This window comes from Pestalotiopsis fici (assembly GCF_000516985.1).
Source record: "Pestalotiopsis fici W106-1 unplaced genomic scaffold PFICI_Scf_6, whole genome shotgun sequence".
NCBI lineage: Eukaryota > Fungi > Ascomycota > Sordariomycetes > Amphisphaeriales > Sporocadaceae > Pestalotiopsis > Pestalotiopsis fici.
The window spans coordinates 2962718-2977655 of NW_006917096.1; the positions used below are offsets into that span (position 1 = coordinate 2962718).

At 49.7% G+C, this 14938-nt stretch overlaps 6 protein-coding genes across 6 annotated transcripts; 3 read left to right on the plus strand and 3 right to left on the minus strand.

The window, feature by feature from the left end:
• Positions 1-1849: 1849 nt before the first annotated feature.
• Positions 1850-3078, plus strand: PFICI_09359 (uncharacterized protein; the record flags this gene model as incomplete). Its single annotated transcript, XM_007837940.1, has 2 exons — positions 1850-2001; positions 2337-3078. The coding sequence occupies 2 exons, from the start codon at positions 1850-1852 to the stop codon at positions 3076-3078; spliced, it is 894 nt and encodes a 297-aa protein (XP_007836131.1).
• Positions 3079-4416: 1338 nt separating this feature from the next.
• Positions 4417-4940, plus strand: PFICI_09360 (uncharacterized protein; the record flags this gene model as incomplete). Its single annotated transcript, XM_007837941.1, has 2 exons — positions 4417-4578; positions 4647-4940. The coding sequence occupies 2 exons, from the start codon at positions 4417-4419 to the stop codon at positions 4938-4940; spliced, it is 456 nt and encodes a 151-aa protein (XP_007836132.1).
• Positions 4941-7448: 2508 nt separating this feature from the next.
• Positions 7449-7867, plus strand: PFICI_09361 (uncharacterized protein; the record flags this gene model as incomplete). The annotated part of the gene is made up of 2 exons (XM_007837942.1): positions 7449-7526; positions 7658-7867. 2 exons carry the CDS (start codon positions 7449-7451, stop codon positions 7865-7867), a joined length of 288 nt encoding a protein of 95 aa, XP_007836133.1.
• A 707-nt stretch (positions 7868-8574) lies between these two features.
• Positions 8575-10231, minus strand: PFICI_09362 (uncharacterized protein; the record flags this gene model as incomplete). The annotated part of the gene is made up of 3 exons (XM_007837943.1): positions 8575-9144; positions 9249-9518; positions 9611-10231. 3 exons carry the CDS (start codon positions 10229-10231, stop codon positions 8575-8577), a joined length of 1461 nt encoding a protein of 486 aa, XP_007836134.1.
• A 1175-nt stretch (positions 10232-11406) lies between these two features.
• PFICI_09363 (uncharacterized protein) lies at positions 11407-12342 on the minus strand (the record flags this gene model as incomplete). The annotated part of the gene is made up of 1 exon (XM_007837944.1): positions 11407-12342. The coding sequence occupies one exon, from the start codon at positions 12340-12342 to the stop codon at positions 11407-11409; it is 936 nt and encodes a 311-aa protein (XP_007836135.1).
• Positions 12343-13358: 1016 nt separating this feature from the next.
• Positions 13359-14637, minus strand: PFICI_09364 (uncharacterized protein; the record flags this gene model as incomplete). The annotated part of the gene is made up of 3 exons (XM_007837945.1): positions 13359-13941; positions 14107-14318; positions 14386-14637. The coding sequence occupies 3 exons, from the start codon at positions 14635-14637 to the stop codon at positions 13359-13361; spliced, it is 1047 nt and encodes a 348-aa protein (XP_007836136.1).
• Between the last annotated feature and the right edge of the window lie 301 nt (positions 14638-14938).

The window sequence follows — 14938 nt, forward strand, 5'->3', positions numbered from 1 at the left end:
TGATGATGGTGTGGGGGAAGACGCGACCTAGTGTAATGGAAACGCGGCACGACGACTCAAACCGCGTAAAGTGGTTTTGATGATCCTTGTCGAGGGGGGGTCTGATCCTGGGATGAGTCGGCAAGCTACAGCGGAGCTGGGTAGGTTGATGGTCCAAATATTTATTTTTTTTGTATCTTGGACCAGTCATCTAGCTAGCTGTAGGTAATCAGCCGAATGTGACGCTCAGATTTTGGAGCGGCAGATGGTGCAAGAGACAGACGGAATAGATGGCATCTGACGACGTAACATTGACCGGTGTAAGAGTAATGTACTGACGACAGCGCCTACTACTAAACTGGCATACTACATAATCGGTGACAGAGACAGCATATTGAAAAAAAAAAGTTCGTTTTTTGCCATAACGCCTTGTGCTGGCAGGCTGGCAGACCGGGAGTTGGGAACTTTCGTAACCGAAATCCTGGAAAAGGTTGCCACCCACACACGAACAATGGTACTTACATACCGGGATCTTGCGCAGGTTCAGTAAACGTCTGCTGAGACGTGTGAGTCATTCCAATCATGGAGAGCTGGAAAACGAATGAGGACTGGGATGCATCATTGGCTATACTTGGCATGGAGGATTCGGCTCACTTGGGCAACGAGGACTTTTTTTCTTTTGTTTTCTTCTGGCAACAGATATCAAGGGCAATTGAGGGAACTCATTGGACAATTGATGCGTTGCATCGCAGACATGGGAAACATTAGGCAAGGCACTCGCGCAATCCCTTTAATGAGGTGCATTAGATTAAAACATCGGGCGCTCGGGGATGGTGTGGAGGCGATTATGAAAATGCCGAGGGTGTCCCGGAATGATGTAGAAGGACGTCGTTTGTTGGCAACGCGTCCCCCAAAGATGGTTCAAATTTGGATACATCACTTGATGTCTGTGACTGTTTTGATCTGGCCTGAAAGATCATCTAGTTCCCTTGAAAGGTATTTTCGTCAGAGGGACACGTATTGATGCAAACAGAGTGTGTCTCACAATCAGGCAGAGTCGGGAGGCAGCCTGAGGTGGGAAATGAAAGTGGTTGGGGGTTGGGGGGAACATCAGTCAAGTCGCGCAAATCTCGAGATTGGGTCGCATCGGGGCGTCGCAGGAGTGACGCGGGTTGACGCCAACTCACGTGATGTGACTTTAATTGGTTTTTTTTTCTTCCTCATTCCAATCGACCTTGGCCCGATTCTTTAGCTTGACTGGGCGGAGGTGCGATGTGGTTTTGCTTTTTCGAGCATAGACTGGCACATTGCCGCTTTTGCGCCGAGTTTCGAGCTCGGCCATTCGTCGAGAGGTGCATCTTCTCCACTATTGTGCTTCCGCGGTACTCGAGTCTAGCTGTTTTTGAACCTATTCAATCGATGCATTTGTCCTGTCTCTGGTTTTTTTTTGCTTTGCTGGTTTCTGCCAGCAGCCCAGTTGCCTCTGCTTGGCTCTCAGATCTCACAGACTCACAGACCCCCCAAGGGAAAAAGTGTAAGCCAATCAGAGGTCGCTGAAATTCACATTGGAAGTCGGGACTTGGGGTGGCTGCGGAACTCGAAGCGCAAGAGCTGCCCAGCACGCCAGGTGCTCGCCCCTCTTCTACCCCCAAATTCTCCGACCTGCCACTCTCCCAGAGTCCCAAGCCAGCCCGTCCACTGTCCAATCCCCCCCAAAGTAATGTAGTCAGCCACTGCCCAAACTCTCTCACAGTCCAGTCAGCTTATCCTTAACAATTTTTTTTTTATCGAACACAGTTCCACTCCCTACCGTTAGCTCCGAATTTTGAGCTCAAGACAGCCAGCCGCGTTCGCGCGCTCAGCCCTCATAATGAACAAGAATTGGGGCGACAGAGCCGACAAAGATCTCTTCTTTACCATTCTCTCGGTCAAGAATATCGGTGTCATCAGTGGATCAGAATGGACCACCATCGGGAATCATATGCGCACCCTGGGCTACGGCTTTACGAATGAAGGTTGTCGGTATGTAGCCATGCCTTTGTTATTAGCAGTGCCCCTTATTACTATCTCTCGTTTTATTTATTATACATGGACGTTGGTCTTGGCTCTGGTATATAGTCGAGTTGGACTGCCCCCCATATCCAAATGTGCAGCATCAATGTATATCAATTGCACCTGGATGCAGTCATCTTTGCGACCCTTGGTGGTCATTGTGCTCAGTGGCATCTTGCTACTTCTTCCTCTCCCGATTGCTGCATTCGCCGCAAATGAATAAGCCACCAGACTCTCTCCCACACCACGCAGGTCCACTACTTAATAGCATATAATCGGTCGCCCTGATACTAATTGCAATATAGTCAACACTTTCAGGGACTGCGTAGGGCTCAGCACAAGGCCGAGTCCAATGGATTCTCGGGTGAGAAACCTAGGCAGGGCGACCCGACCCTCAATCCCATTACTCGCCGCCCCGGGCCAGGTCGTGGAAGACCCAAGAGGATACCTCCTGTGCCCATTGCGAGAGAGCCGGGGCAGTTGGACTCGGCACAACCACAGCCGGTACAAACACACCCTACACAGATACCGATGCAGGTACCAACCCAGAATCAAGATCACGCTTTGGATGCCGTTACCGCTGCTGCTGTTGCTTCCCTTGCTGCCGCCACAGCCGCTTTACCGGATCCTCAGCAACAACATTCTTTGCCTGAGGCGATACCGCTAGATCAACAGCACTCTCATCCTTCCTCTCCTCCTGCTGCTGCTGCTGTTTCTTTACCTCCGGCTCCGGCTCCGGCTCCGGCTCATGCCCCTGCCCCAGGCCATTCCGGCGAAGTGCCAGAAGAGCAACATCTCACTCCTACCGAAGCACCAACAGAGACGCCAATCTCAGAAGACGTGCCAGACCATTCCCCTGTACCGACGAATGATGCTAACAGCCTGGAAATGGGCATCGATGAAGACGATGTCGGAGACGAGGAGCAGCCTACCAAACGACAGAGATTAGATGACTCTGCAGAAGACCTGGATAATTCTGCAGGGATGGCTTTGGATGACAGAAATGTCGACCCCATGATCCATGATCATGATGACTTGCCACAGTAAGTCAACCAGAATACATATCCTCATACCGATTACATGGAAACTGACTAGCTTAAGATATTTTGGTGAAGCATAATTCGCTGGATATACTTGTACTGAGCATATTCATCGTGACTTGATAGTTGCCCTGTGCCCTTGGACTTTTCCCAAGCATGATTGATGTACTAGATTAAACGGCATTCTACAAGTGAGCTTTGTAAAGAAAGGAATAGGCTTGAATTTGGTTGCGTGGAGTTTTGGAACAGGTTCAAAATGCAAGACCATATTTTGGGGTCTTTATCACTTGGAGGCATAAATGCCATGCCTACTACAAATTCTTGAATTCGACTTGAAACTTGATTGCTTCATCGAGCACAATAGAGTCGCTGTGCATGCTATTATTCTGGTGGTGGATGTATCATCATGACATCCATGGTTTATATTCCCGTTCTGCCCGGAAAAAAACAAGAGTAAACCCAGGACAATTCATATGTAGACAATTTCCGTCAAGCAGATACTCATGTGCCTACCCCGGATCAATTTGCCTAATCAGCTCGAAATGGTTCTTGCCACACTCAGAGGGCGGCCTGATCGTCTTGCCGACTGGAATTGCTTATTTTGACCCCATTCACCAAGGCTGCTATGTCGTTCACGCAGACAATCACGAACCAGTAAAACGACCTTGGGTGAAAATTTGAACAGCCGACGACTTGGGCTTGTCGTCTTGCAGCTCCTTCCAGCCAATATTATTTGTGGAAAGATGCTTTGCTAAATGTCAAAACTCACGATAGCCACACGCTTCCTGCTTTCTTTTCCCACAACCAGCACAACGCAATACAACACGACAATCTTTTTCAGATCCAAATATCTGAAGCAACTCAGCAACCAATAGTAAGTTTCTTGTAATATCAAAGTTGGCTCCTTCTACCATTTTCTCCTCTTCTGTCCGGTTGGATTTTTTTATTTTCGCTCTTGACCTCATGGATGAGACGAAAGAATTGCAGCACCATTAATTTATTTTCCATCTTCCATCCAACATCTCTGACCTACCGTCTGTTCCTAGGCTAGGTTGTGACTTTCCCACCGAGACTCGCCCCGTTTCAGACGTTGGATCTACATGTAAGTGCAGTTACTCTTTGGTGTCACGATTCCAAACACACTTTCAATCACCACCCCGAATTTATGCAGAAGCCGCAAGATCAAGCAACCCATTTCATTCTGTCCTCACCTTGCCAGACGCCCATGTGGCCTCGGACGCTCTCATGACATAATCTCTCGTTTCTACATTACTCAATTCATCCCTATCGCTCATGACCTGACACGAGCCAGAATCGAATCAAGACACACCTAACTACCACCACAATGTCGGGCCAGCAGACTGTTCAGCAGACCCCCAGGGAGGCAGCTGCCGACAAGGATGCTCGCTTCTTCTTCACCGTTCTGAAGCATTGCAAGACCAAGCCCGACACTGATTGGGATGCTGTTGCTGCCGAGCTCGGTTACGCCAACAAGGGCGTCGCTCAGGTTTGTTTTTTTCTTTCTTCTCGCCTCTTCCCCAATTATTTTTCATCACGTGCTCAACATCTCGACAGGTCCGTTTCGGCCAGATCAAGCGCAAGTTGGGCATCACCACCAATGACAAGGCCACCCCCGACGTCAAGAACAAGGTCACCAAGTCTACCCCCAAGACTGGTTCTGCCAAGGCCAAGCAGTCTGCCGCCAAGATCAAGAAGCAGAAGGAGGAGGAGCAGGCTATGAAGAAGGAGGAGGAGGAGGATCTGGAGAAGGAGGAGTACTACGACGACGATGACATGGCTGACCCTATTACTCCCACCCCCAAGCGCCCCGGCAAGCTCAGGTCCATGAAGAACGAGGATGAGGTCTGAGGAAGGTAGCATGATTTCTTTGAGTCGCAAGCACTCACAAGGCACGAGAAGAGTGCCTGGCACTGCTCTACTTGACTGAACGGAAATAAAGGTCTCTCTATCTGAGGGTGGTTTCTAGCCTGTCTCATACTCTGAACATTCTCTTCCGAGTTGATGCAAGAACTATGCTAGTAATGCATCCAATTGACTAAAGGTTCATAAAATGATGTGCCATTATGCTCCAGAATCAGTTTGAATCGAACTGACAATATTAATATTCGCTCTTGATATTGCAACCCAAGTTCCAACCCAGGATTAACACAACCCTCAGAAGTCAGGTGATTACGCGTGTTCCATGCCGCACATGTTCAGAACAATGGGCAGCCATAGTAGTTGTACCCGACCCTTCCATTGGACAAATCATTTCAAGTCATCTCAATGCATGTACATACCTAGGCAAGGTGGAGAATTTTGTTACCGATTGTTCAGATTGTTCCTCAGGCCATCCGAGACCGCCCAGCCGCGCGCGCAGGACCCACAGCCTGGACATTGGCGGGCAGCTCTCATTGCTATAAATCTGCCCTCTTTGTCGCCCACCAGCTTCGTTTCAATCCTTTTCATTCATCAAACAAGTTTTCTGCCCGTAACTGCCAACCCAAGTATTCAAGGAATCAACACACCACTCGGCGCAACGCCGGCGAGAAGCAATGCGCGCAGCCTAGTCAATCGTGAGTCCTCTTGCCCCCAACAACTGCACTCTTGCGGCCTTTGTCATCGAAAGGTTTCGTTCGGCAAGTACTTTGTTGCATTATTGACTTGAAAATCAAGGCGCACACGCTTCTCGCCGACACTTGAGAGTCTAAAATCTAGACTTCTACCTTCATTGTTTTCGGGCGTGCTGCTGGAAGGGCTGTGCTATAAGCATCATTATCATCATCATTGTCCGATGGAGATGGGACGACGTCCAATCAGGTAAGACGAAAAGAACCTTCCCAGTACCCCAGAATTCTTGGTGATGCACATGCTGACTTATTCCCTTTCTGTCTTTGACAGCTTGATGAACAGCTCCGCCTCATCGCCATGTCTACTTCAACAATCACCCCGCCACTCCCATCAGCAACGAGCCAAAGGTGACTTGACTTCTAGCCAGTTTACAGAAGCTCTGATATTTTCTGTCCATTGTGATTCTGGTCTCTTGCTGATTCTGAAATCAAAGAAAGCACCCCGCTTGAGCTCTCGTGTGCAGACGGGGAATACCCCTCTTGATTGCAAACGGCGAGAGCTTCACCTCAAAAATTGCACACACAAGACCATTGTCGACACCCCCCCACACGAACCTCACCTACCCTCACCTCATTGTGAACCTAGCAGCCACATTTCGACTAAAGCTTTCACCAAAGACAAAGATACTCTTGGAAAAGCATCAGAATTTTCCCAATGTGCAATTTGTCTAGGCGTCGCCATCGGCGAACAATCGAAACCCTGTCATCATTCAACATCGCCATTAATCAGAGATTGCAATGCCCAGCACTTCCCAATTGCCAGAAGCAACTCAAGGACTTTACCGGCTCAAGACATTGACCCAGACTATTCTCGCTGAACAACACACCAGTTTCTCAATGCGATGAAGCCCTGAAGTCGGCGAGAAAGTTTTGAGAATGCAGCCCCACCACTTGCTGCTCAAAGGATTCAGTCAAAATACACAGCCCAAGACCTCCGACCAATCTATTCTCCGCATCTACACCGAACTCGGCGAAGGCACTATCCCGGCGGCGAGAATGTAGCTTCACAATTTTACTTTGACAATGGCACCGACAAATCATGAGGCGCCAGCGCATTGTCTTAGCCGATGGCCGATATCCATCATTGCCCTATGCCTTGAGGTGGACGTTCATACCATCCCACAGCGAGCGAGGCATGTAAGCTAATCGAGCATGAAAGTAGCTTGGAAAGCCTTCGCCCCCAATTTCGATACCCCATCAGCCGTGGCCATGCTTACCAGAGGCACGTCTTCTCAGTGGCTTTTGTGGTAAGTCGCGCCCCCCCAAAACCATTTGATCATCGGCGAGTCTGACATTGTGGTAGCAGATACCTCGAGTGATTTTGTCGGACTCACGCAAGCATCTATATGAGTTGTCCCACCAGGTCCTGGTTTGGGTTGTGTGCTTGTATATCATGGGGTCTCAGGAAGGGATGTGGCATGGCCAGCCCCGTAGACACCAAACCCATGAAGCACCCCACCAGTTACTTGTTTCTCTCTGGCAGCAGACCTGACCGAGGACAACATACTCATCATCGTCATCACAACCTTCTACCATTCCACCATTCCACCCACCCACCCATATTCACGCTCTTCATATATCACACTACCCATCACGACTTTGCCGTGCCAGCCATAATGGCAGCTTTCCCTGTCCAGTCTATGGACACCATGTCCTTGCTGGTCCAAGCAATAGTCGATATGGAACCCCCTACCACGCGACCCCATCTCCCCAAGAGCCAACGGAATGACCATTTGGTCTCCCCACCATGCCGTCCAGACTCCCGAAGAGCCTGACGGCCCTTGACCTCTATGCCAGCACTAAGGTTATTGCTGCCCATACCAAGGTCAGCAATAGGATGACCACTCGGTCTCCCTGCGTAGCCACTCGATCTTCCCCAGAGCCAGTGGAATGACCTCTCGGTCTCCCTCCGTGGCTGCACACAGAAAGACCAGCCAGGTTCTGGAGACTTGCCAGAAAGCTCAAGAATACATCATGAGCAACGAATTCAAGGCCGCTGACCCCATCACTGGGCTCACGTTGGCCAAGGAGGAGGAGGAGGCGACAGCTAAGCGTGTTGTAGCCACTACTTTCCCTTTCAATGATCTTCCTGCCAAGCTCCGCAGCAAGATCATTGAGATGAGCATTGACGATCACTACTCCAGTGCTGGATGCCGTGTCGGATAGTCAGCCTCTTTAAGTAAGCTTCGACAGCCTTCTCGTAGAACTGGGCTCGGTTTCCAAATGGTAGACTTGTCTGTTGATGTCGCACTGGTGTAGTCAATACCCACCGCAGATCATTGTCTTGAGAATGTCAGATAGCTCTTCAGCACCTCTCTTTTGTAGATTGATAGAATCAACTCAAATTCTTTTTCATGCTCAATATTTGACATCTTTCCGTTCTCAGTGGCTCGGGTGAGAATAGGAACCCAACTACCCTCTCAGTGAAGATCATGCGTCTTGTTCCGATATGTACTGGTCCCCCACGTGAAGAGAACAGCCCTGTTGTCGATAGCTCCCCTATTCAGTCGACTCTGTGTATTTTCACGATATTCAGGGATCGAGACGTCAGATGACTCAGTTTCTATGATCTGAGAGATTCGAGGGCATGCAGTTTGGACAACAGTAGCACGACATTGACTCATTGGTCTAGTCAGGCTAGCTGAACATTTTTAGATTTCCCTTCATAAAGTCTGCAGAATGTCTTTACAAGCCTGCGTGGCGCGTCTATCTCGTTAGTCTTGCTCTTGTCTTTTGCGATAGGAAAAATTTGTTAATCGTTCCGAATCTCATGCCCGGCGAGAGTCCCGTGTATGAGCAGAAACGTTATGTTTAGTTGCATATGTTCCATAGGGGAAAAAGGTGTCGTTGCGTGAGAAGTGCTTTCACAGGCCTCAAGCAATCCATTTCCATCCTTTGAATCTTGCGTCTGCCCATCGGACACCAATACAGCCCAATGTCGCACCCATCAAGAGTGCTCCATCCCAGTACACAATATTGGTGTATGCGCGTGATCCCGTTTCCGAGTCGGATAGCAGTTGTCCACCTACAGGACTACCAAACATAGTCCCTAGCCCTCTGACTAGAAGTATAAAAGCGTTAACAGCAACATATTGCCGGATACCAAAGACTTCTGCGATCAAGGCTGGGAAAAGTGCGTAATATCCTCCACCGGAAAAGCTATACAGCACGATAAAGGCCAACCAGAATGAAAAGGCAGAGGAAGCGGTAGGAATCATTACGCTGGAAAGCCAAAAGGCAAAAACGCTGGCGGCGGCAAGGAACAATGTTAGAGCGAGCGTGTTTTGTCGGCCAAAGCGGTCGCCAGCATAGCCCGTGAGAATACGTGATACGGCATTAATCACGTTTGCGGCAGCGAGAAGGTTAGCTCCAGTAGATGAAGACTTGCCCAAGACCACAGTATATGAGGGGATAAAGGCGAGAGGAAGCTGGGCACCAGCCGCCTTTAGGATATGATGTTAGCAGGTTTGTCTTTATCATGATACGAAGAAACAAAACAATATGTCGAAGCCAGACATCCGAGTAGCATGGTTGACTGAAGACTCACCTGGAGGAATGCAGTGATGACAGAAAATATAAAAGTTGGTCTTGCGGCTAGAGCACGTGAGACATGTGTATTTCGTCTCTCGGGCTCATCCGCATCTGCAGACGGAACACCAGCGAACCGACTTCGCGGTACTGCCCATGCGATTGGCAGGCCGATGACAAGGTTAACAGCAGCATATATTCTGAGTGTCCAACGACCACCCACGGCGTCGAGGAGTGCTCGGATAATTGGCGAAAAAATAAGACCACCAGTTCCGCCGCCAGCGAGAATCTAGAGATCCCACAAGAAGTCATTAGCACTTCTATTGCCTCATCGCATCAGGTTTCCAATTAAATTAGTCTGGTAATAAAAGCGATACTCACGAAACCCATAGCAGTGGCTCTGTGTGAAGTAAAGTACTCGGGTGCTGGGGATAACAGTGGAAAGTAAATAAACGACATGCCGAGTCCGACAAGAAAGCCTTGCGTGAGCAAAAGCTGCCAAATGGTGGTACTGAACGAGGCCAGTATAAACCCTGCGGCAACAAGAAGCACTCCGAAAATGGTAATCATCTTTCGTGTCAACAAGCGCAGCAATCTACGGCGCCAAAGCCGTGTCGAAGGCGTAGCCGCGGCGCCTTTCCAGGTCCCATGCTCGATGCGCGACATGATGGGGTTCACAATAATCCCGCCTGCCCATGTAAGACCATAACACAATGTGCCTACAAAAGCAAGCATTGCTATTGGTGGTGTAGCCTGCGATGCTGGGGCGGGCACCAGAACATCCTGGCTGGCTGATAGGTAGTACTCTTGAAAGACACCAAAAGTTTGGTTGTAGCCAATAGTAATGGCTGTAGCGACAAAAGCAGATAGGAGTACTATAGCCTGCTTCTTGCGTGATACCGGTGACACGCCCGGTTCTGGCGTGCCATCATTCTCAGAAACTTCTGGAGCCGAGTCAGATAGACGGCGTGTGAGCGGAATATCTTGAGCTTGTGTTGCCATGGCGCTCAGAGCAATGGTTGAGTCTCGAGCTCGTTCTTGAGAATAGAAGTGAGAACGGGAGTAATCGGGATGGAAGCGGAGGGACGACCCAAGGTTATAGGGTACTAAGTTGACGGAATGCTGCTGACAGAACTGCTCCAGTCCCCGCCTCCGCCCCCGCCTTAGGCAGCCCCATGCTTCCCCGTAGCGCAAGGGTACAGGTGTCCAGGGTATCTATTAGCTATTATGTTGTTAGTAACACCGAGTGTGTTTTGTCTCCCCGGTTTCGCTCTGTCGTTGGTCTTGGTAATAACTCCCTTGTCAAGTTTCAAGAAAACTTTTCCATGTTCAGCACTCTGTTGAACCGAGAGACGTGCTACATCGAGTAAGACAAGTTATAACAGGGTAATAAACTTATCAAATCCAATACCGGCAGCTTGATACATTGTGCGACTCCGGTGTTGCTGGAAGCAGTGTCAACACAAAGCCTGAGGCATCGTCGTCTCAATTTCTTGATTTTTACTGGCAAGCGCTCAAGCAACAATATGCCTAGGCATCGGAAGTTGAAATAGTAGTTTCTTTGCACAGTCACCTGCTCTGTGATTCGGGACTGAGATGTAACGCTCTGCATCATTAGCAATAGTTGGCAGTAAGATTCCACTTGCGATCAAGGAATCAAAGTACGTAATCTGATCTTGACACCCTGCATTCTGCCCCGCGACAGGTGCATGCGGAGGAAGATCCAGTTTTGGGACCCCAGGATGGATTCCAGGCGCATTACTAGGGATCATGATGTGATTGTCGTGCAAGTCCGAAGAGGAACATTCCCCGTTGGTGCTTTGGACCCTGAAATGGGGTCTTTGTCAACCCACCGACTTTGGCAACTTGATTGGTTAACGACGCCAGGTTGTTAGAGTCTCGTGGAATGAGTGGCTGAATACTAAGTATTTCAATAGTTTACATCAAATAGGTTGGCCATACCTCACGTTATGAAGTCAGACTCAACAACCCCAAACCACCACTGCTCGTCAACGCTGGTGTCCTGTTTCCCATTGAATGCACATTTCTGCGTCCTTCCAACTCAGTTAATATACCCTATCACATTTTTGAATGTTTAGAAGTAACTAGTCAATAATACAATTCCCAGAAGCGTATTCCCGCAGGGCTTGGCTCAGTAAGACACAAACTGATACACACTACTTCAAGAGGCGCTCAAAAGCTTCCTTGGTTGTTATTTGCGGCGGAGCCAGCTTGGCAATCTCTGCCGCCGTAGGAACTCCTGTTGTCGTACATTTTCCTTGCCAAACAAACTCGCATCCTGCCGCGATCGAAGCCGGTGCCGATGCAGGATAGTCTCCGAGCATGGCATCCAGCATGCGCGTCGCCTTGAACTCGGTGTGAGGCACCTGCGTCCCAGAGTACTCCTCAACCAACTTGACAATCTCGTTTCCAGTGACATCGTCAGCCCCTCGAAGAACATATCTCCCCTTGTGGTGTTGCGACGCATCTTCCAAGGCAAGCAATGCGGCGCCGGCTCTGCCGACGTCATCGGGGTCGATTAGAGATACCGGGGCATCGGCGGCGACCATGAGCTGCAAAGGCCCGCGCTCCCCGGTCGCCCGAAAGTTCTTGACCCAGTGCGCCGCGGGATACAGAAAGGCGCTGGTAAAAACATTGGGCCGCAGGGACGTCCACTGCATGCCGTCAAACTCGGGCTGGCTGAGCATCTCCTCAATGGCCCAGTGCGCTCTCCCGTAAAAGACGGGGTTGGCGGGCCCGAGAAATTCCAGCATGGTCGATACCTTGACGACGTACTTGACGCCAGCGTGGAGCATGGCCACGAGGAGGGTCGACTCGTCGTAGAATTGGTGCGCCAGGTTGTGAGGCGCGACAAACGCCCTGACGACGTTTTGATCTCGGAGCCAAGCAGAGTCGATCCGAGTCCAGTCCTTCTCGACCATTTCTACGCCGGGCAGCTGCGCAAGCTCCTGGCTCACGGGATGGCTTGTGGATCGGGTCAAGCCCAGGATCCGATACTTCGAACCAGCCGTTGCAAGTAGGCCCGGCAGAGTGCGGAGCACATTCTTGCCCGTATTGCCAGTGGCTCCAATAACGAGAATAGTAGGATCCATGAGGAAAATGTTGCGAATATCAAGATATTAGATAGAAGTCTTGATCCGGAGAATCATGATGCCTACGAATCAGACACGCGCAGCAACGTGTTTCTATAGCATCCAAACGAGTCCACTTTCGGAGACATTTCCAGGTGCTTACCAAATTATCGGGATGATTCACTAGTAGCAAGTCCGACTCGAAACCTTGTGTTCCTGCAATGACGCGATCGCCAAGATGTATCTAATGCAGCTAGGTCGGCGACGAAGTGTAGTCAATGCCATGGTCAACAACGAAGAGGGATGAAAGCTTATCCCTTTGTAGGCTTTGTAGATATCCAGAGGCTGCTTCATGGCTCGTGAACCATACACACGCCATTTTTAGCAGCAGATGAGTGGAAAGTCGCTACCCTGATCCAATCCTTTCCGTCGAAATATGCCCCGCAAAATTGGCGGCCAGCGCCAAAGGCTATCTCCACATGCTACATGTTCAGCCCGCTCAGCTGTAGCCTGTCAATTCCATCGATCTCGAGTTTGAGGGCATACAGCAAAAGTTTGGAGTCGTATCAATTCCTAGGTTGAATATGGTAACATCGTCCACAAGGCTATTGTCGTCATAGCTTTCCTTACCAATCATGTTTGATAGATACCGAGACTCCGAGAAAAGTCGCCGGTGCTAGGGGGAAATAAACAAACAGCCCATATCGTCTCCGCTTGTGTTGAGGTTCGGGATGGATTTAGCTTCGCATTATCGACCCAAAGATGCCCCTCCCGAAGCAAACTCTGCCCCAACTTCGATCAGTGACCATGAACGCCCGGCGTCTCTCAATCTTTGGACGTTGCGCTAGCAACGAGTTCCACTAGCTGAGCTAGGTGAATAATATATTTACACCGTCTCAGTTCACATAAGCAGGAATTGGACGTGGCGATCATCTAGTCAAGTATAGATAGACAACAAGTTATACACTTGGCAGCAGACTATACATCTCACTAGACGTCAATCTAGTCCCAAGATCGTTAGCGATGACATCAATCAACTATGACCAATTGGCAAGAACTGTTTCGCCCTCCTTTAAACCTGCCAGTTTCACCGTTTCCTTCCATACTAACTCCCTCTTGGATACATCTCTCGACTCTTCGCTCGTCTCTGATGGCGTTCTACCGTCCCAGTACTTATCCTTTGGCGGGTTGCCCTCTTCATCTACCACGAATACGGCCTCCAAAACATCGCTGGCCGAGCGCGTCGTCGACCTGATCATTCCATTGATCGGTTTCAAGTAGAGTATCAACGCGTAGATAATTCTAAAGATGAGCACGCGGATAAACCATGGCGCCAGACGCTGCAAGCCGGAGATCATGGGGCCTGGATCGACGCCGACGACGCAAATTTTGTTCAGCGCGGCATCGGCGTTGAGCCGCGCCTGGAGTTCGTGCTGCATGGTAATCTGCAAGTACTTTGAGGCGCCATACCGTCGGTACCCGCCTCTAAAGGATGCGTCCTCGGTTTCAGTGCTCCATTTGCCCTTGGCGATGGCGTGGAAACTGTCGGCATCAGATAGGAAGTATTTATACTTGGGATCGGCAAAAGCCTTGTTGACCGCATGTCTCGGATCGTTGGTACTGAGTAGGTGTGTCATACGTCAGCTCTGGCACGATTTATCATTCTTCTTTACCAACACCATCGCGTCGCATAGTTCGTCATGCTCACCGGAGCTGAATAGGGAAGAGGAATGGGGAATAGAAACAGTTGCAAAGCAGACTGTATATCTGCAAAAAGAAACCTACTCATGAGTATGGCTACCGATTATGACGACCCGACCATTCTCCTTGTCTATGCTCTTGAGCAAAAGCATAGTGAGCAGCCAGTGCCCGAGATAGTTGACCGCGAATGCGGTTTCGAGTTTGTCCGCTGTCCATGACTGCTTGCCGAAATCCATGAAGCCAGCATTCAATATGAGTGCTCTAATCGGCGGGATCACGCCTGCCGAAATGCGCGACTAGCGCGTGAACCTTTAGCACTGCATGCCCTTGTCAAGGCCTGGAGCCAATATTGGATGCACTTACATTGATTGATTCCGCTGCCTGACGCACACTATCAAGTCTTGCCAGATCAAGACTCATGATGTCGTACGAATGTGCAGTGCCGTGTGCCAGCGCTGTTGTGAGATCAGGCGCGTGCGTAGTGTCGCGGACGGTGTAAAGTCCATGGTAGGCGGCAAGCTCGGGTTTCGAGATAATATGCTGTACCATTGCACTTCCGAGTCCACCATTCGCACCAGTGATCAGGATGGTCCCGGTGGCAGCAGCTGTAGCCATTTTTCTGGACAGTTTCTCGTGGTCTTTGTCGTCTCTGTCGTCTTGAATCGTCCTCAAGGTTCCAATGTGAAAGGCAGAGTGTTTGGAAAGATGGGAGCTATTCTGTATGTAAGCAGGTGATAGATAAATCATTGCGCTGCATCTAGTATATCCACTCTGTCAACGTAGCTACCAGTGTAGAGCTTTACATGTTGATCTGCTGGTACAGTGATTAGATGCGATATAAATAAGAGGTGATGAATGCTTGTATGCAAACAATGTAGTTGGGGCAAGGATTACTCGGTTTAGACGGTATTGGTCT